This window comes from Pseudopipra pipra, chromosome 10 (assembly GCF_036250125.1).
Source record: "Pseudopipra pipra isolate bDixPip1 chromosome 10, bDixPip1.hap1, whole genome shotgun sequence".
Lineage (NCBI taxonomy): Eukaryota > Metazoa > Chordata > Aves > Passeriformes > Pipridae > Pseudopipra > Pseudopipra pipra.
The window spans coordinates 5,532,744-5,554,940 of NC_087558.1; the positions used below are offsets into that span (position 1 = coordinate 5,532,744).

The 22,197-nt window shown below is 36.8% G+C and overlaps 1 protein-coding gene across 9 annotated transcripts in view; it reads left to right on the forward strand.

Moving 5' to 3' along the window:
• Positions 1-22,197, forward strand: part of NLGN1 (neuroligin 1) — a 435,650-nt gene that overhangs the window by 213,616 nt on the left and 199,837 nt on the right. For 5 of the 9 annotated variants that reach the window (XM_064665869.1, XM_064665866.1, XM_064665868.1 and 2 more), the window contains one exon: positions 16,447-16,506. The exons of the other annotated variants lie outside the window; for them this stretch is intronic. In XM_064665869.1, coding sequence (XP_064521939.1) covers positions 16,447-16,506 — 60 coding nt within the window. The remainder of the gene's footprint in view (positions 1-16,446; positions 16,507-22,197) is intronic. 9 annotated transcript variants of the gene reach the window in all.

Sequence of the window (22,197 nt, forward strand, 5' to 3'; positions counted from 1 at the left end):
CTTGAGAACTTTCAGGGATGGGGCATCCACGACTTCTCTGGTAGCAGTGTAGAGAGGGAGAATTGCCTCCCTTGACCTGCTGGTCTAACTCTGTTTATCTCGACTCATGAGTTTTCTCACTTTTACTGTTCCACTTCTCTCCCCCATCCCACCAGGGGAAGTGATGGAGCAGCTGTGGGGGCTGAGTTGCTGGTTAGGGTTAAGCCACAACACTGTATAAAGTGCCTGCTACGCAGTTGCCATAACTTTGTCTATAATAATTAGAATTGTTGTAAATCCAGTTCAGTGTTTCAGTGCACGAATCTCAAGGAGTACTGGCAATCTTCTTTTTAATGTATTTTTCTCTCCAAAGAAGCAGCACATAACTGCTTGATATACATTACTTAGCTTTATTGCAAATCCTTTAATAAAACAAGGAGCATGTAGAGCCCTACCCAACCATTCCAGTAACTCTTAGCCTGAAGGAGGTAAGAGTTTTACACTAAACTAAATTCTGTATAAAGGACACCCAGTCTTAGTCTTATTCTTAACAAAGAGGATAGGAAAATCCCATTTTGACCGTACTCATCCTCCTGGTGGAATGACTTGGGAACATGCAGCAAGTAGTCAATCCCTTTTCCTCTCATAGACACATCTAACCACTGCCTAGGGAAAGGATAAGCTACATCCAGTAGTACTCTTATTTCCATTTCTTCTTCCACCCTCCTCTTGTGACCTCCCTTAATCCCTTTCATCCTCCAAAGCCAAAGGAAACCTACATCTTTAACTCATCCAAAAATAAAATGCTGCAACTGCTTCTGAAAAAATGCCTTTAATATACGTTTAAGAGCCTGTGACATATCTAAAATGATCTCAGACATCTGAGTGCTGCGTGAACTACTTATTTTTAATAACAAAATATTGACCTGGGATTGGGGTGTGGTTCAGAAAACAGCAAAACAGAAATTCATCCTTTTACAAAAAGCTATCAAAGGCTTATGAGCCGTGTGACTTCCACTTAGCCTTGTAAAGTAGGGCATAACTGCAACTTACTTTTGTAATATGGCCTTGTCAGATGGCTTTCTGGCTTTTTCATTTTTAGAAAAGATTGTATTTATATTTGTTTGGCGTCATTTCACTTAATCAAGGAGTCATGGTTTACTAAAATGGATCTAGAGCTGTAAATACAACTCCAGGGTTTTAATGCAAGGGCTACTTGTCTCACTGATTGTCAGATTTAACACAAGACACAAAATTTCTGTGATTCTTCTTGACTACCAGACATTGTTAACAACAATCAAGTAATCAATTTTGTAGTACATTTCTAATAGTCATCTAAATGTGGGGTTAATCCTTTTTTTTTTTTAAAAAAAAAAAGAACAGATTACAAAAGTTGCTAGAGTAACTGTAGTTTCCCTTTCACAGATGCTAATTAACCTTTGATTAACTTAAGTGTTAGCAGGTGTAGGAATTTTTGATATGTTAAAGGTGATGATGACTTTATTCTCATGAGTTTGCATGCTGAAAGAGCTTACTATGCTATCAGACCACAGAAAAAAGAAAGGAGAAATGATTTCATACAATTTAAAATATTATTTTGCATTTGATAGTATGTCCTAAAGTTAAATTAGCTGTTTTGGATTTTTTTCTTGGTTGCCTAGCATTCTGCTGCTATGCAGTGGCTTAATGTCTGCTCCTGGAAAGTATTTAAGAAAAAAAAAATATGGTTAAGGTATAATTTTACAACTTTAAATTTATTTTTTTCAAGAGCTCTACACAGAGCACTAGGTGTAACTGTGTATAATTATTAACCTAACTGAAAAGCACCAGCATTGGTGAAATAATTAAAAATAATCAGCTGACAACTATCTGCAGAAAATCTCCTTTCTCTTCTATCCTCTTTCTAAAAGTACATTTTGAGACTTCTCTGAATTGTCTTCTCTGAAATGCCTTCAGAAAATCCTGTTCATGTAAACAGGATGAATCCAACTACACTCACAGGAGGTACTCATGTATTTAAAGTTGCTCAAATGCTTATGTCTTAAATGTTTTGCCACACTATTACCATAGCCTTGATTTCCCATCTGTGCAACATGTACCTGCCTTAGGTACAGGAGGTGATTTTCATTTCATTATTCTACTTTCTATGAGAAACTGCTCAAAGAAATGCCTCCTTTGAGCCTGAGTTGTACTGTTTTGAAAAGTTTTTGTTTTCTTTATGAATTGAAGAAACACACACAAAAAAATCAACAGCTTTAAAACAGCTTGATGGCTTATGATGGTAATAAAACATACTTTCTCTTAATTTTCAACACTTCAGCCTTTTATATTAGCAAATAAGAAGCAAATATGTGATCATTATGGCTTAGTGTTCAGTGTTCTGCCTAGTGCATTTTTAGGAGCTGAGATTTGCCTCTGATTACAATCTCAACTTCTTTTTCTATTCATTAACACTATTATTCACCCAATTAGTCACCTGATTATCTTAAATTAGTGCTATCAATAGATATGTTTTCAGATTTGAGTTTGAAATGTTCTGTTTCTGGCAATGTGCTGCACTAATTATTCAAATGTCTCTGTTAGATGGAGGATGACTTGATGCAAAACGCCCTCCTTTTCCTTCCACATATTGAAACCTAGGAAATTCGAGGGTTCTTGGTGCTGCCAGGTTTTTTCAGTACAATTTTCCTCAAAATAAAGTTCGGAGGGAAACCTGATAAGCAGGATTGTCCTACCAAGTTGTGATTTCAGTTGTTCGCTGTCTAATCAGGTTGGACATTAGGAGGAATTTCTTCACAGAAAGGGTGATTAAAACATTGGAATGAACTGCCCAGGGTGTGGTGGCAGAGTCACTGTCCCTGAAGGTGTTAAGGAAAGACTGGATGTGGCACTTGGTGCTGTGGTCTGGTTGACATGGTGATGTTGGGTCACAGGTTGGACTCCGTGATCTCAGAGGTCTTTTCCAGCCTGACTGATTCTGTGATTCTCTGTTCAGAGGCAGTCGTGTCCGTGCAGTTTTCCTCCTCATTCTGCCCACCCTGCCTCCTCCCCAAGACTCAATATCCATGTTTTCTCCTGACATATAATCAGGTAAACACACATTTATAGACCCTAAAGCAGAGGGAGCAGCCGGGCATGTGCTGCAGGATGCCAGAGCCATTCCCATCCTTCATAGCCAGGCAAGTGCCTGAGGTGCCTGGCCTTAATGGAGCTGCTATTTCATCTGCAGCAGGGGCTGGCCATGGACATGACATGGGATTTCTATTCTACAAAATAGTTTAAATTGGGAATATCTGTTGCATTCAATACTTGCCCTCTTTGACAATATTGTGTTTCTGTGCTTCGTCAACCAAAATCATGAAAGCAGTAGGGAAGATGGAGCTGTCAGTGTTGGCCTCTATTCTTTTTCAGAGAAGATATTCATGTGTTAAAGAACGATTTCTATGTCATACAGCTTGCAAGACTAGTCTAGTAAAAAACTTGGATATATATTTACAGACATTCATTGTGACTCATCAAGTAAATCATACTCATTTTCCAAATTAGTACTGTATGCCTATCAAATATATACTTTCCAGGCAGCTGTGGTCCATTAAATATATCATTTTCTTCTTAAGAAAATTAAAATTCAAAGTTGAAATGAAACTTCAGGAGAAAATTTTAGCAAAAGGAAATTGAAACACTTTTTAAGTGAGAAATTTCATTGGGGAATATAAAATGACAGGTTGTTTTGACCTGAGCAAGTGGGTGTAACATGACACATAAACATAACCTCTTGCTACCAAAATGGTACAGGTTTCTAGATATTTTGTTCTCCTTTCATAGGTCACAGTAATGTAATTTTGCTTTGAAGGATTACGGGAGGGGAGAATCTTTATTTCAAACTTGAAACCCACAATAGGCTCTGCAATTTAATATTTGACGTAATAGATAAGACAGATGCAACTAGCAGGAAGACTCTGAAGGTTCTGCAGATTTTGCATATGACACATACTTATTTGAGTCACCCATCTGTGCTCTCAATGACGTGCACTAACTGTTCAAGACAATGGAATATCAGACTATTATATAGGTGTAATGCTACACAGAGTGTTCACTTTAATGAGAGTTTATAAATTCAGTTCTTCCTGCCTGCATGAAATTTTGTTAGTTCATTGTTAACTTTTCTGTGGGGTATGAGCTCCACAGAACTAATGAATTTTATAAAAAGATAAAATTGGTTGTGTCAAGAAATTAAAATAAAATACTGTATTTCACCGGAGGGATGTTTACTCCTCACCACCCATGGCTGTCTAATTCTCATTTCTGGAAACTGGTAGTGGGATTCAGCTCATGCAGCTGTCTGTGAGATAACTGTCTAACCCCACACAGTAGTTTGAGGAGAGATGGTGTAGGTGTGCACCAATGTTCATGGTGCTGACAGATGTAGGGGTCTACACAGGGTACAATATTCTTCTGTTGGCTCTGTGGGCTGTATTGTCTACGTGGTCCATCTTTTTTGAAAAGTCTGCTATCAACATGGTCCTTAATTGTGTCATGTGAGGAGCTACATTTAGTCTTTATAATTTGGTTTGGATATCTCCCAGCAGAACTGATGAAATGCCAGTGCATTCTGATGTACTGACATTGTGGCCTGAATGACATTGTTCATCAGTGCTTCCAGTGAAAGGTACACAGAAATAGACAAAACTGTCTATTTTGTCTGTTTGTCTATTCTACAAACATTTTAACGCACGTACTGAATATCATTGACCTGTAATGCTGACTGGTATGGTTTCCAGGAAACCAGATTTCACCAATAAAAGGCAAGTAAACATAGTTTATTATTTATTTTTGGGGAGCTGATGTCAGTAATAGGTTCCTTTCCTTTTGCTTTCAAACTATTATGTCTGCATCTAGAGTTTCTCCATAAGATATACCCAAATTGTACACGGAAAATCCCAGAAGTAAGAAAATTATTTTTAACTCTCACATTAGCAAAAAATGTAGAAGTCATCCATGCCCACATACATTTCTGAAACTTTCTCCTACATCTAAATCACAAAGTTAATATACACTTAGCACATGTATTTATTTGAAGGCATGAGTTAAAAGCTCTCAGAAACAATTGAAGTTAATTGGATTGTTCCCATTTGTCTACATTAAATACCCTGCATTTACAGTTCAGTTAATAATCCCTTAGCTAAAGAGCTGGAATGAATCTGTCTAACACTACCAAACTTTATTGAATCCACAATGCTAACAAACTAACACCTTACAGGAAAATTATGAATTTAAACTTTTTCGTCCTACTGCGGAAACTATTTGTTATTGGCCGCTGAAGTGAAAACAGAGACTGAGATTGCTTTTGGTTGTGGACCAAACAGTACAAACAATCTTTGCTGCCCTGTAGAAACAGGCCATTCACTGTCTGTTACAGGAGTAATTTTCACTGTCCTCAGTTGTTTTGGTAGTTTGATAGTCTAAAGTATAGTCCTGGTGCCAGTAGTTTGCTGTACTTGCTGTAGGCATTCATTCTGCTCAGCGGGATGGAGCTTGGATGACTGCGATATTTTATTCACTAACTTTGGTTGACTTGGGACAGGACTGTTTGCTCAAATAGTCTCAGAAATATTCCTCATGGTTTTTTTTTTTTTTTTTTTTTTTACTTTCTAAACAGAATATACCAGGGCCTACTAGTCTTAAACAAACCAACCTTAACAATTATGACCAAAGAGTTAAAGTGGTTATGAAGTAACTGCTGTATATGTAGATGTTGCAAAGTGCCACATTTAATTTAGTGAGTGATTTTGTTACCATAAGGACCCATGGATGCCAACTTGGACCATTGTTATAATTTAGTAGTGTGTACTGTTTATTTCAATTATCTATATTTGTTAGGGAAATGAAAGTATGTTTTAGCCCACTAGGGTTGGATTTTTATTAAAGGGAAGCATAGCTCAGTATAAAACCCCTGGTAACTGTGCCCATACTGTGATCCTAAGCAAGATGATTTCTGAGAAGGAAAATAAATAAAAATAGAAGAGTACCTTTTGTCCAATGCTGAGAAATGCTATGCTTTTATCTGCTCTGCATTTTGTTGCTTTTCTCCAGAGAGTGGGGTTATTGTCAGCAGACAAAGAATTAGAAATGTCATATTGTCCCAAACCTGTCAACTCTCACCTAAGTGGATGTTATGAAAATGGAAGCAAGGGCTACTCTGACATTTTGCTCTTAAATTTGCTATGCTTTTTGTAAATAATATATTGTAGTTCTAGACTTGACATTTTTTAGATCTGTTTTATTTTGATGATCATTTTCTATTCACCAGCTTCTGTGTTAAGGTATTCAATTATTAAACAGTAAGCATGAAGGCAAAGTTTCAAGCCTAGAAGGGTTTCGAGCCTTCTGTCCATATAGGAGTTGACAGTAACTGTGTAAATATGTGGTCTCAAGTATCACTACCTGTCTTTGAGTTCTGTTAGATTAGAAATGATGTGCTGATTTCCTTTCATGCTCCATTCAGTATAAAGATTTTATCTATTCATTTGGGAATCCTTAATATAACTTGCAGAGCAAGTCAAATGTAGTTTCAAAACAAGTACCATGCTAACACTGAAAACATGTCAAAATTAAAATGATTTTTCTTATGACAAGTATTTGATCCCACTAATCTTCAAGTGCTGGCTGTACTGTTTTTGTTTTGTGACTGCTCCATTGCTGGGATGTTTTGAGCTTTCCTGCCTAAAATTATGCTCTTCTAAAAATACAGTATGTAAATACAGAAAATAAGTGAGGCCAGGCACTTTTCTTCTGACAGGTTTTTGCATAAATGATGTCCCCTCAGCTCTCCCATCACCACTTCTCAGAGCTGTGCACTTGGATCCTGTCAAAAGGTGCGGTAATGAGAGCAGATATAATTATGTTTCTAAAAGCTGGTGACCACAGTCCAAATTAAATGGTCTTTAAAGGATGCTTTGAAAGCCTTGAATAGTGGAGAAACATTTGACTTGAAGTATCTTTATTCTTTTTAAGATCCAAGTTAATGGAAAGACTGTAGTTCTGAGCACCAGGTTATTAGTATCAGTATTAATTTCTTTAATGTGTTTCTATTTCAGTAATGCTCAGAGCTTCAAAACTGTAGGAGGAAACCTCTGTGTTGAAAAGGAACATAGGAGAGCCTGTATACACACATATATGTGTGTATACATGTATATTTATATAGCCATATCTAACTAAAAGAAAAGCACCCACCTTCACCTTTCAGGAATAAACTGTTGTGTGAATGATTTTCAAAAGCTTTAAAAATGACCGTACATGGAGATAGATGCAAAGTATTGGAAGTACTATTTCTGCCCTTGAGATTGCAAGAGACCAACAAGGAACAACTTAAGTACCAGCACCAGCATTAAGATTGGGAAGTTCTAGCCAAAGCTGAAGGCAAGCCTTTACATTTAATGACAGAGGGTGCAGTTCTGCCCAATTTAGCCTGCTGTGGATGACTTGAATGACTCAGAATACATGACGTCCACCTCAGTTTCTTGCTGTAGGATCAGATTTTCTTTAATAAAATGTGCCAAGAAGTGCAGTGATTCAGAGTTAATAGGAGGGAATTGAAAAACTGATCAACAAGGTGCTTTGCCTCTAAACTCCCTGCCCCTCTGTCTGCTGAGTGTTTGTGAGGAGAGGGCTGGGTTGCAGTCAGCTGCACAACATAAAACGTTCTCCCCTTTACCACTTTCCTGAAGGAATTCAGCTCTGTGAGATAGCTGGAGTTAAGTTCAACTGATAGTGGGTCATTCAGAAAATTGAGAAAATAAGACTTGCATATTATTTATGATCTCTGTGGTATTCAGGAGTGTGCATTTCTAGGTGGTAAAATACTGCACAGGTTGCAGTGAATCACATACAGCTCAAAGCATCTTGCTTAAAACCAGATGACATGAAGTACATTGGGAAGAGGGGCGGGAAAACTTATTTCATTCCAAACTCTATATGAAAATATTATGCACAATTAACTTCATTTTCTCTGTAATGTTCAATTACATGGTTACATGAAGACCATTTTGCTCTGCTATTTGGGCTGTGAAACTGGGCCTCGAGAGAGCTGGACTGTATGCTCAGCTGTGCCATAAACAAAACCATATAGCTGCTGTAACACCAGCCCCTGCAGTTAGTAGAATTAGTAGGGAAGAAGGTTTTTCCAGCAGCAGGCAGAGTGACAGTGCCCTTCCCTAGCAAAGGTAATTACCTGTGCAGGAATCCCAAAGCGATGTCACCTGCCTAGGGTGCTGTTCTGGGATCCAGAGAGAGATATTTAGGGGCGAGATTAAAAAGGTTATTTGTCCAGTTGTTGTTTTGGTCTCAGAACAGAAGGAGACAAGGAAATAAAAAGTGAAATAAGATGGTTTTAATTTTATTTTAGTCTGTAAGTCAAGATGTAGCAGAGAATGCTTTCTGATAACTTATCTTAATGCTTCAGATGATCCACCCTACCTGTCTGAATCAAAATAACACAGAACCCTAACACAAGTAGGAAAAAAAATAAAACAAACCTCACCAATCCTTCTAAACTGATGGTGATTTCTTCAGCTGTGTCTCTTTGTATGTCCTTATAGGAAGGATGCACTTAGTGCATCCTGACGTGCACTGTTATTAAAACAACACCAGAAAGATCTTCAAGGAAAAGTGAAGATTAATGTTGATATGTTAATGACAATTTCAAATCTTCAATTTGGAACTGAAAATTTGGATCTTAAACTTACAAATCTTTAGTTCTATTGCATGAGCTAAATTTGATCAGTCTTTTTAAGTTTGTGATCTAAAACAAGTTCATATCTTCTTTAAAAAGTAGGAAGAAATTTGATTATGAGAGCTGTAGAAAATGAATGTAGCATTTTATTTGTATGTACACAAACTAGGAAGCAATGCATTTATAAAAAAGAAAATTTAATTTCACCTCAGAGCTTTGGTACATTCAAGAGATTGAAATTCTATTTGTTGATTAGATTTATCCACAGAATAACTGAGGGAACTTCAAAATTTGGGATGCTCATTCCTGTTTATCTTTTACTCCTGAGTTGACCTCCTGGCCCAGATGCAAATAGGAGCAGTTCTGTTAATGGTAGTAGATCTATCTTAATATTATTGGATTTAGCCTGTTGACTTCAGAGAACTTACTCAGAGGCTTAAAGTTAAGCATGTTCATAAGTCTTCATTAGGATCTGGATTGTAGTCATTACCTGTAGAGAGAATGAATTGATTCATGGTCTCAATGCTCAGGTGGTGGCACAGCTGTGTAATGTTGCATTCAATTCATTACAGCAGTGTGTCACCCTGGAATATGAGTATCTGTAAAACAACATGAATTATTAATGCAAATAAAATGTTAAAAGCTGCGTGAGCTTGTGATATAAGCACGTGAGGTGGCACTGGAGTCGTAAATGCTGATGTTAATGTCAATACAGCAGCTTACAACTTTCATTTTCCATGTCTGCTACCTACCCATCCCTCACCTCTGGAGCACTCCAGCTGTAGTGTTCCTGGTTAAAGGCATGAGTTTTGTTTCTCTGTGCCAATCTTGGCCACCAGGGCCTTGGTCCATTTGAAGCATCCTTTGTCTCATGTATAATTCTGATGGGCGGGACAACTGCTCCTTTATCCTGTCTGTTCCATTCCTTACTCTTACCAGAAAGAAAATAAGTGAATGAATTTCACTCTTCTTACCCCTTTCTAATATATTTTTTTTCCATTGACTAGAACAGCAGTTGGAGTGGCTCAGGAGCTACAAGGTGTAAAGCAATGATCATAAAGATCATGTTTTTGGCTCTTCCACTGAATAGCTTCTTCCTTGTCGTGGGTATACTCTATGCATGAGCTGTGTGTCCATTCCAACACTGTCAGGATTAGCAGGCAGCTCACCTGGGATATTCAACTGGCATCCCCAGGGCTGAACTTTGTTGTGTGGATGGGCCCCAGCTCACCCAGCAATCTGTACTTACCCTGCCTACTTTTCCAGTAATGCTTCATGACTCCATGTGAGGCACATCGTGTAACCAAAAGCCTCTAGAAATGGAATTGGATTTTTAGTGACCTATTTCAACAGGAATGTGATTTAATGAGGGCCTGAAATGAAGCTTCAGTTGGGCTGTTCTCCACAGGACACTTGAGCATAAATTGCTTTCACCTCTGAAAATACATAGAATTTCAGGCTACATCTAAAATGGGAAGCAGAGGAGTGAGGCACTCTCTACATTCCCAGAGTCTAATCTCATTTAAATTCACGCATATCTAGCATGCAGTAATGAAACTCCTTCAGATTTAAGGTAAATCAAGATCCAGTCAGTGTGATTAATCTTGAGAACAAAAAGGTTTGGGATTAGACATTCTTTCTGTGTGACACTTCAGCAATATGCTGTTATAAAAGGCACAGCAGGAGTTAGTCTTGAAGTGTCAGAATAGCTTCTTTAGTGACAAAGCATTTATACATGTAAATTTTCAAAGAAACTTGGAAACCCTTTTGTGGGTTCAATTTGTACCTGTCATTCACTTGCAGATGCAAATTTAAGTTACTTGCAGCTCTAATTACAGGACTTGATTGTCATCACAAATCAGGTAGTGAGATGTGAAACGACTGAGGTTTGTGCTATCATTTGTTGTTATAACATGAGTGCAAATGTTATCATCAAAAAGCAAAGTCGACCAGGGCTTCGCCTTGCTGATAAGCAGGAATATTACAAATAAATGCAATATGGAAATAAAAGAAATTTAAGGAGGGGAGGAGGAAGGAATAACAAGGAAAGGAGTGAACAAGTGGTGAAAGCCAGACATTAAAAGGAAAATAAAAAGTAGATTGTTTTGTCTGATGCAACAAAGTACGATAATAGAGATTATTTTTCCCTGTTAATTGTTTCTTAAGACTTTGCTGCCGTTAGCACCTACCAAATCTCTCTACTGTGAGGAATCCTAGTTCTTTTATTTTTGCTGGGAGCTTTCTAATTTTCAAGTGAAAGAAGATGATCTTAGAAAATTATTCATCAGCTAACTATTATGCTGTAACTTTCCAGTTTGTCATTACATTTATAAGAAAAATTATTATATAGCTATGTTTTAATTTAATCATAAAAGAATTTGATTTTTCTTCACTGAAAATGTTGAGGTGTGAAGATTGTTAATTATAACTCTTCATCAATTTCTTCTATTAAAACCAGGAGATAGGTACAACATGTTATTGTGTCTCAGCTAACATCTGCTAGACTGTGATAATTCACCATTCATAGTTGGAGAATATGTTGCATAAAAATGATGGTAGAAATAACAAAGAATTGGTTATTTTATATTTGGAGCTGAAGGTAGGGCCTAAAAAGGTGAGGTGGTTTCACTTTGTAGATTTTCAATGCTCAATTAAGAAATGGGCTAATGAAGAAGAAATAACAATAGCTGAATGGGGGCGCTTACCTAAGTTTAAAGATAAATATGTAATTGTATTTAACTTGTGGACTACCAGATTCAATGGTGTTGCAACTTGCTTAGTGAATTCTTCTACATGTAGTATTTCAGCAGTCGGCCCTAGTCTCATCTCTTTCCCTTTCATTGAGCAGACACCTTACCTCAAAGAATAATTATTACTATGGTGATTTCTAAATTACTAGATCCATGGAGTCTACTTAACCTAATGGAAAAGGTCCTTTTTTTTCTCTCCCTTTTTTCTCATTACTGAAGGAGAACATTTTGGCCTGAACAATGGCTGTATACATGAGCACAGATTTATTAAGTTTAGAGGATTTGCACTGTTGTTTTACAAAATGGTGTCAACTTGCAGCATGACTTTATTTTATGATGAATAGCTTTCCCAGGCCAAAAAGCTAATGACATCCAGAGCTTCCGTGCCTCCCACACTCCTGCGGTCCAAAAGGCCACAGATAATTTCTGCCGAATCAAGCCCATAAAGAGAGAATTTATAATCAGCTTTAATGTATTTGGGAGCTAAAGTACCTTAGTCCTTCATCAAAGGGAATGATAAAAACCAGAATTAATATGGCTGGATTTAATTATTTCTGAGTGCATAATTACTCTTTAGCTAACTGGACAGAAGGTATGTTATTTCTCTTATTTTGAGCAGAGGAAAGGCATCTGCAAGCATACAGTAGTCACTACAGAGATTTAAAAATCCATCATGTTAGCTCCTTAGCATTGATTGCAATACAAATAGAATAAATATTTGAATAATAATTTAAATAATGTGAGAACTATTTTTAAATTAAATGAGCATAGAGTTCGTTAGGAGTTCCTCCTGCACGTAGCGTTCTTTTAGTTTTCATAGCAAGACTATTCTTTGCCTTTAGGAAACATAAAATGCAGTAATCACTTTTCCCCTTTTTAAAGTGACTTAGGGGTCTACTTTCCCATTAGCATTAATGAGAGTTATGGGTATGCACCAACATGAGACTAAATGAGACTAAACCTTAGAGAGTCTTTTGATAAGTAAATCATCTTTGCATCAGCATTTTAGAAGCTTTAGTATCCTCTTTTCCCCCCATTAGTTATGGTACCTGATTACTTTGTTGGCATTTAATATTTATTACATAAACTTTAGCTAAAATTTCAGCCAGCACAGTAAGGCAGTGTATCTATTTGAAGGCTTGTGTCTTAGACATAGCAAAATGGTCTTTTTGTAATGGACCTCCATTTTTGTAAGTGAAATGATCAAAGAGGAGGATTAATTGGGCCTTCACAAAAGGTGAAGAGAAACAACAGTAGAACAACAGTGAACAGTAACTGTGGACAAAAGACTTTTGGCAATCATAACTCTGTAAAATATATATTCTTTTTTTTTCCACTGGCTCCTAGTCATCATGTCTTAGTATCAGTATTCTTAAAATTGGTTTCTGTTACCTGAAAAGAATATTAAAATGATGGAAGAACCCTAAAGAATCATATATTGAATAAACAGTGCTAAAGAAATAAATCTAGTTGAGGGATACATTTAATTTACAAAATCATAAACTATCTGTGGAATATTAATTGAAAGCTGCAGAAAATATCTGAAAATTATACACCTACGAAGCAAATTCGGTTCTGATTTATTTTTACTTAAAAAGGCTATTGCTGCTACATTTTGTAGAATCTTACCATAAGATTTTATTTTGTTTTTCTACTAGTGATTTCAGTGTGTTTTCCTGTGTGAGGACTCAAAACATCAATCTTTCTTTATGATCATACAGACACAGCGATGCTGTTAGTCAGTGTAATCATTTATCTGGAGAATCAGAAGCAAAAGCCATTTCTTACTGATTTTAAAATGAGAGTTATTGCTGAAATGGATAGAATTCTAATCCAGAGCTTCTCTTAATACTATTTTCACGTTTTCAGAAAGTGTCTTGAAACGGGCAACACAGAATATAAACAGTCAAGCTCAGAGTTCTGCCTCCTCTTTGAGTACTCCAGGCTGAACCCCTTGCTGTTACCATAGTCCATTTTAGACAGTCCTGTGCACAGAGGGTCTTGAGCTGATGTTTCTTTTAGGGATTGCCCAGCACTTAAAAAATATAAATTAAGTTTCATAGGATCCTTATGTGTACAGATAAAGTATAGGTAACAGGTAAGGATTTTCATGTCTGGTGCATGAGGACCAAACTCTTTTGGTTTCTTGGACTCAAAGAGCATCATAACTCCAAGAAACAGAAAACCTGTCTGAAGAGGTAATGAATATGGTCCATTATATTGCAGACTGGAGCCAATCTGTGGCAGAAATAATCTTTCATCTCTTTCTTAACACAATACTGTGAGTGGTATCTGGTGGGTCTGCCACGTCGTCCACCATGTGTGAGTCCTCCTGCTCAGGGGATGTGGCAAGCAGAGCCCTTGTGTTGTGAAATAGATCTACAGTTGTATTAAAAAGAATGTTTAATTTATGACAACTTAAAAATAGGTCAGCCCCTTTGCAAAAGGAACTGTCAAGCACTGGAACAGGCTGCCCAGGGAGGTGGTTGAGTCACCATCCCTGGAGGTATTTAAAAGATGTGTAAATGTGGCAGTTGGGGACATGGTTTTGTGGTGGACTTGGCAATGCTGGGTTGTTGATGATACTCAGCCTTAAGAGTCTTTTTCAACATAAACAATTCTATGATTATAAGGAAGATGGTCTAATTGTTTTTTTTAAATATTTTTCATAAAACCTCAGAAGTGTGTAAATATGAAGATTACCCAGGTTATTTTTTAAGCTAGCCCATTATGCTTCACCATATTGTAAAATCAGGGATGGTATGAGATCAGACATTTGCATGGGGATGGTTGATGCACTGTGTAATTGCAGCTGAGATCTGGAACCATGATCTACACAAAATACCTCATGAAGGCCAGCTATTAAAAAAAAAAATGTAACGTTCATTGTCTTAGTTTCATCCAGAAAATAAATTTCCCCTTTCTGTGCAAATTATTTGGAGAAGTGTGTGCTGTTTGCCTTTCCAGATTTTACTTTCAGATGGTCCTTTCTGGTGACCTTTAAAATTTAAAAGATAAGAAGTCATTAAAAAAGTGTATATATGTGTATATGTATATATATCTCCTTGCCTGTGTCTGGCTCTCCATTCTTAAGTACATAGCTCTTACAGTTCTCAAGTTCATTTGCCCTGCTGAAAACCCACCGTGACATTATTGTAATTCTTTGCATACATCTTTGATTTTTCTAATTTTATTTTTTTAGAAGTAATGTTGCTATGGTATGAGAATGATGGGCAGTGAGACTTTTGAATGTGTGTGTTTGGATAGAGGACATTATCCAGTTACCATATATTGTAAAGATTATATTTAGGGCTTGTATTAGGAAAATACTGTTGCATCACTGAGGTTTTCTGCTAAAGAGAGTGATTGCTGCAGGTGTGACTGTAAAAATGCTCCTGTTTAACTTATGATGTATAATTCTAGTGTTCTGTGTTTAGAATGAGTTTAAAACTATACTTCTGACTGATGCAGCAATTAAGGTATTCAATAATACGGTCCAGTTCCTACATTCACAGTTAAAGTTTCGCGGTACTTCATGGGTTTTTTTCTGTTTCTCAAATCCATGCACCTGGTAAAAACATTTTATGATTTTTTTTAAAAAATGCATCACTCAAATACACGGTATTTTGCCTATAAATGACGAGTTTAATGCTGAATGACTAATATCCTGTAAAATAACAGAGACAGAGAGAGCTTTTTAAATACACGTTTTAATACTCCGCAGTTCTTAGATTTAATGCATGTCTCTTGCCTACATCTACTGCAAATATCAACACATACTGTTCATCTCTTTTTTGTTGTTGTTGTTTGTCTATTGCTATTTTATGCATGAGGAAGTTCTTGTTTTCTGCTCTGTGCTTGGCTGGCTTTTTCTTTTCTGTTGTTACTTAGCCCTGTGTTCGTACTGATTGCTTTCTCGCATGCAAATTACAGAATGTCATGGAAATGAGAGAGCTCTGAAAAAAAAGGAAAGATAATGCTGAGTTCCAACTGTCTTTTGTTTGTGCGTAAGTGTGTAAAATATATGACTGGAAATATTTTCAGAATGGCCTTTGACTTTCCTTCTGATGCATATTTTTATTACTCAGTAAAGGAGTGGGAATTTTTCCCACTGGAAAATATGATTAATCTATTAATACTTTTTAATGATAAAGACGTTGGGCATAGAAGATTTTTGTCTTATCATCCTTTTATAGAGATAAGGAATTATGAAACTGTATGCCTCGCCCAAGCTAAAACTTCAATTCTACATTCAATACAATTTTTTTTATATACTGTGCACGAAACCCTGGCCCCATTAAAATCAATGGCAAAAGTCATTGTCTTCAGCTGGTCTAGGATTTCACTCTTGTTTCTGGTTTGCAAGTGGATTTTCATGTTTCTTTACAAATATCTCAGAAGGCGGTCAAAGGTTTCAAGGGTATCTATGGTTCTATTTAAAAGAAAATATAATGAGAGTGTCAAAAATTAAGTCAAACCTGCGCTTATCTTTATAAAGCATGAGCTTAAGTGGTTGAATTGAAAATGTGAATTAGCATTTCACAAAAAATATTGTTTTAACTAACTGTCAAGATATTTATTAACCACCTTATTGCATCAAATGCAAGAGGTAATTTGGCAGTTCTTGTCTCCACTGTTCCTAATAACAGCAACAGGAAAAAAACAATTAAATGAAGTAGATAAATATAGTTTATGGCGGGGTATGCTTTTAGTAAACAAGCTTTGATTCTTCATTTAAAAACAATAAAACACTGGGCACTCTGATTTTTGTGCTAGATGTTTCTAATAGCTATACCCCCTGGGAAGGTTTTGCTGTAATGTTTGAAAAACGTAATGAAAAATTGGTTGTTATTAACTAAGATTTCCCTCCCTGCAAATGTTTTTCTTGAAACGTCCATGGGAATTTAATATTCACTGTTTTTTTCCTCAGTCTTGTATATTCTTGAATTGTCTTTTTTCCTCCATTTTCTCCGTTCTTAATCCTAGGTCCCCTTACAAAGAAACAGACAGATGATTTAGGTGATAATGACGGTGCTGAAGATGAAGGTATTTTTTGCCGCCAAACTGATTTGCATGACAAGGATCCCTGAAAATCTTTTTTCTCCCCTCTTTTTTTGACTTCTTGTCTTCTTTTGAAGAGTTTTTTTTTTTTAATTCCCATTTTTGATGTGTTTTGTCTTCTTGCTTGTTGTTATACATATATATTTTTAATTTTTTAAAAGAAAGAATGTTGTTAAGTTCTACGTTTTGATACAAAACAGTAACAATATTTAAAAAGGAGGGTTTTTTGTTTTCTTGAAATGGACTTTTGATATGTTGCATCCCACCTTTTGACTGAATTTTGTCCATACTATTTAAACTAACACTCTTTTAAAGTTTCTCTGTACACCTTTTTGCATGTTTTCTAACCCTATGTATTTCACCGAGTACAAAGATGTTTCTTTTTTTCACTGACTGATCTCAGTTTGATAAACATATACAATGTTGTGTTTATAAAAGGAAAAATACAGAAAATTCTTAAAAAGTGTCTCTTAAGCAACTGAATTTCCCCAAATGCAAACCTTTCCAAATTTAAACTGCCGTGAAAAAATATAAATAAATGAAAGGCTACCCCAGCTCCCTACAGAAGGGAGGTAGCTATAGAGGCAAGCAATATTGGCTGTTGGTGAGGCTCTGTGGAGCTAAACTAAAACTAAAAAAAAATCTGATCCCTTCTGTTTGCTACAAGCATGCAAAGATGCCTATCTGCTTGAGCTGACCCTTAGAAAACCCTATTACCAAGTAAAATCAAAACTTTGAAATGTCAAGCATATTATTCTGTTCATAAATTATGTCTGTTAATCATAAAGCAATGCAGATTTGATATTTTTTCAGGGCTATGAAAATGGTAACAAGGGGCTCTTTTCTTGAGCAGTCTCATCCCTTCAAGTAGATGTGCTTCAAAATTCTGAATCTTAAACACATACTTTGTATGTTTTATGGTCAATGAGTAAAACAAATTACCATATAGGACTGGTAGAGTTACTGCTTGCTTCTTACAATCTGGGTGGGGGGGAATTGGCCAGATACTAAAATGAAATTTAACTTGTAATATGAAAGGCTTTTAATTAAGGACTTTTTCCTCACATGGAACATTAACCATTTAACTTAAACAGAAACATGGAGTCTTACCACAAAAGATGAAGGAAGGCAAATACGAGCATTTAACTTCTTGCCCAATAACTGAACAGAGACTTACAAATAAACCCACAATTTTAAAAATGCCTGATTTATGATCCTCTACTGAATGTGTATGTTAAGCATATGAATGAAAGTGCACCAGCTGGCCCAGGATTTGCAAGGTTTGATTATTTTAATAGTTGAAAGTCTCCTTTGGAAGGTCTTGTGTGTAGTGGTTTAACCCAGCAGACACCCAGCCACTCACTCTCTCCTCTCCAGTTGGATGGGGGAGAGAACTGGGGAAAGAAATAAAAAAGTGAAATTATTAATTGAGATAAAGACAGTTTAATAGGACAGAAACGAAATGAAAATAATAGTAATAATAATGATAAAAGAATGAGAATATACAAAACACGTGATGCACAATGTAATTGCTCCCACACGCTGACTGATGCCCAGCAGTTCCCAAACAGCAGCCTCTGGACAGCTTTCCCCTGGTTTATATGCTGAGCCTGATGCCATAAGGTATGAAATATCCCTTTGGCCTGTTTGAATGAGCTGTCCTGGCTGTGTCCCATCCTGACTTCTTATGCCCCTACCCTGGCCTACTTGCTGGTGGGATGAGAAGCTGAAAGTCCTCGACTTAGTGTAAGCACTGCTCAGCAACAACTAAAACATTAGGGTGTGATCAACATTATTCTCATTCTAAGTGCAAAACCCAGCACCTACCAGTACTAGGAAGAAAATTAACTCTATCCCAGCTGAAATCAGGGCACATATTATTCAGAGATAATTAGGATAATTCAGATCCTCTTAGCTTTATGAGGCCAAGACAGTTTTACATTAGTTCATGACATAATATTGCAAGGGATATTCTTGTGAATTCTCCAAGATCTGTGACATTGAATTAGAAACCGTAAAAGTTACTTTGTCTTGTTTTAACAATATATTTTAAGAGAGCATTTGAAACTTGGGTTATTCACCCGGTGGGCCTTAATAGCTCTCCTAAATTGCTGTATAATTGCCAAGACAAATGCTAATGGCTTAACGTTTGTTGAGTCCTTCTCTGCTTAGACACACTTAAAAGAGACTACTCAGTTTGCTGAAATTCAACAGAGAGTGGTAGCTGTCAGAAAGTGGTTTAGTACTTAGGATCAGAGAGTAGGGATCTCGGTCTTCAGAGAACAAGTGTCCATGTCAGAGAAAACCTGTCTTCCACATTGACAATTGTAGGAGAGAGAAGAAGGGCTGTAAGAACACAGCAGTCAAACTACAAGGGAAGAAACACATTTACAACACTAATAAATCTCTGTAATTTATAGGACTGGGATTAATTTTCTCTGGTGTACAAGTGACAGTTTTGTTCTCCTTTCCATGCCAATAGAAGAATGCAGGCAGTAATTAGACTTTTACTGCTTCCGAGAGGCACACAGAGACAGGGCAAATTTAAATTTTTATGATCAGTAGACACTAAAGGTCGCTGGGATGTCTGCTAGGTCGGTAGAAGCCCTGTCTGCTGAGACCTTGCATTTCCCAAAGGAGGAGTAGTATCAGATGTCCCACGGTTTGTGAACCTGCTCTTCTGCATTGAAACTCTAGCACTTGTTGCACATGTAGAACTGAAGAGTTCAAAAACTTAGTCATATGTATTTGGGTATGAGTAGCAGGAAAGAGAGAAGCAAAGCAAAAGGTCACCTTAGCTGTCTAATTTTCTGCTAACCTGTCTGTCAAACCTGTCAAACCCTTCACCTTTTGCACTGTGGTAGATTTTATGCAGGGTAAAATTCTACAAATTAATAACTGTGGAAAAATACAATAAATTCGAAACTGAATGAATGATGAACTTGGAATATTAGAGAGACTGGACTATACACAATGCATAACAACTGTGTCATATAACCATACAATCCATGGCACATAAACAACATCCAGTGATTTCTGAAATGCCTAGGAAGATCTCTGGATTAAGAAATCCAGAGATCTCATGACTGTTTATTGTAGTATGCCTTTCTGAAAAAAAGATCTTCCATAGCTGCTTCTTGGATCAAATTCCTGGAGAGCATTTTGTGTTGTGTCACTCAAACATCACAGTTTGATTAGAAGATTTCATTTAAAAACAATGTTCAATAATGCTACTCCCATCTGCTGCTGCATGTCACTACCACAGTTTTGTAGTCCAAACCTTGTCAGCACAAGCACTGGAATCAGTAATCAAACTTGGATATCTGGTATGTGCTGCAAACCAGTAGACCAGGCTTAATTAGATCATTTTTCATTTTTGTTTTCAAAAGACTCAAAGGCAGCAGTGCACATTACCAGCTAATGATCTGCAAATTTGCTGTTTAAAGAATGAAGGTGTTTTCAAATTCTATGAGTGTGAAATAGGTGAAAAGTCAGAAACAACATAAATGCCTTTTTCCCCCAGACTGGATACATTCTTGTTTCTCTTTAACCCTTTCACATCTACACTTGAATTGCTTACCTGTTTTTCAATAAGTATTGAACTGCTCAAGCAGGCACCAAATACAAGACTGTCACCTGCAACCAGTGAGCACTGGGGCTTTCTCTTTTTATGGCAGTGGTGGATTTGCCTATTTGCTGACATACAGGTTTGCAATATCTAGTATAGATGCAAGATTTAACTTCAAGTTGCTCAGCAGTTATATAAACTGTACCTTCCTCAGTCTAGAAACAAGGTTTAGTTTTAAAAAGTAAAATATTTTAGTCTTCGTGTCTTAATTTTGATAAGCTAATAGTTTGACTTTAATTTGGCCATAGAAAAAACCAGTGACTCTTCTACACCCAAAGTTCCTATCCACTAAAATCCTAAACATGACTTAAATATGGCAACACAAATCATTAATCAGCCAGTATACTCTGGGATAAGACTTGGACTTCTAGGTAGTTAGAGGTGTATGAGATATCCATGGAAGATTGCTCACAAATGAATTCTCTTCCACCACTCAGTCGTACACACCTTACCTGGCACATCCATCTGTCAATCTTGGATCCTCATTTAATCCCCAATGCTATTTGAGCATCTCCCAGTTTGTCATGTACTCAGTCTCACAGCATCCCTCTGCAATAGAGGAATGCTATTATTCCATTTTTAGGAATGAGGAATACAGATGCTGAGTTTGAGGAAGCAGACATGATGTCTGTAGTAAAGCAGGGAACTGAGAGTGCATATCTAAGAACTGGGGTCTGCACTGTAATTTCTAGATGATTCTGCACTTCCCTTCTCCCTTTCGATTTCTCCTTTGGAAAAGGAGATAGATTAGGAACAGATGTTGCTGTTTGCTCACAGGCTGTAACTGTGATGATTCTAATAATTCAGTCTGATGCTCTGTCTTATAGGAGCTGTTGGACTTCATTGAATAAAGGAAGTTCTTGGTCCAGAGAATGTCTTAAATCAAAACAAACAAAAATCCACTCAAATTTTAAATTGCTAATGATGCAGAATGCTCTGCAAGTCTTTTCATATGCTTAACAGACTGTAGTGCCATTGGCTCAAAGGAGCACTTTTCAGAACTGAGGATCTCCAAAAACCCCTATCACTCCATTAGTATTAAAATAGACTGGGTTGCCAAGTTTAGCATTTCATCTGCCTTCAGCTGTCATGGTAAGAAATAGGGAGGGAAGCAATCTTTCCGTCTGGCACTGGTTGCACATTGTCGGACTTCAGAGATCAGTAAACAGCAGAACACATTTGTCTACCCAGCAAAGCAACCACATGCTCCAGCCTTAATTAGAGCCTCTAATGAGTGCCAGTCAGGCTGGGGTAGCACAGATCTCACCACTTTGGGTGAGCCTGTTGACTGATACACGTAGCCATACTCGTGGTTCCTGTTCATCCTGTCACCCATTCATGTGAGTTCTGTCATTTCCCCTCCCAAGCAGAGCTTCCAATACCACTTCCACATTAAATTTTGTGGATTATATTTTGCCTTTACACCGAGAAACTCAGTTCAAATTGTGATGGATTTTTGTGATGATGTTATTAATACTCAAAAACATGCATAATAAAATTCTGACAGACCTTTAATTTAAGCACCTCTTTAGGGCTCTATTCTACTTTTAGCACTGCCAAGGGCTGTTTGTACAGTGAAGAGTCTGTCAGCTTTTGCATTTCTAACCATCATCTTTTAATATTTTAAAATTACTACCTACCTGGCTATCGAGGTCCTGCTCTAATGAGAATCTGCTCCAGATGCTTACCTGTAAAAGCACTGGCCTTTTTTATGTTAGGATATACATTCATATAGTCCTCCATCAGGATCTCAAATATTTTCAGGTAAAGGTAGTTAAGAATTTGAGAGTGCAAAAATGAACTCCTGGTTTGACTGATAGGAAAATAAACAGAGATAATTCTATTTATCTGAAGCCTGGTGGGTGCAGGTGGTATTTTAAAATAGAAAACATACCTAGAACTTTGCTGCCACTCCTAACAGAAGTTCAATAGTTACTTTAATAGTCTCAGAACATCTAGATTTATATCTCATTTTAAAAACATGGCATTAATGGATGTTTACATATTAGCACTAAGTGCACTTGCTTATTAAAATGGTAGTGCATTTA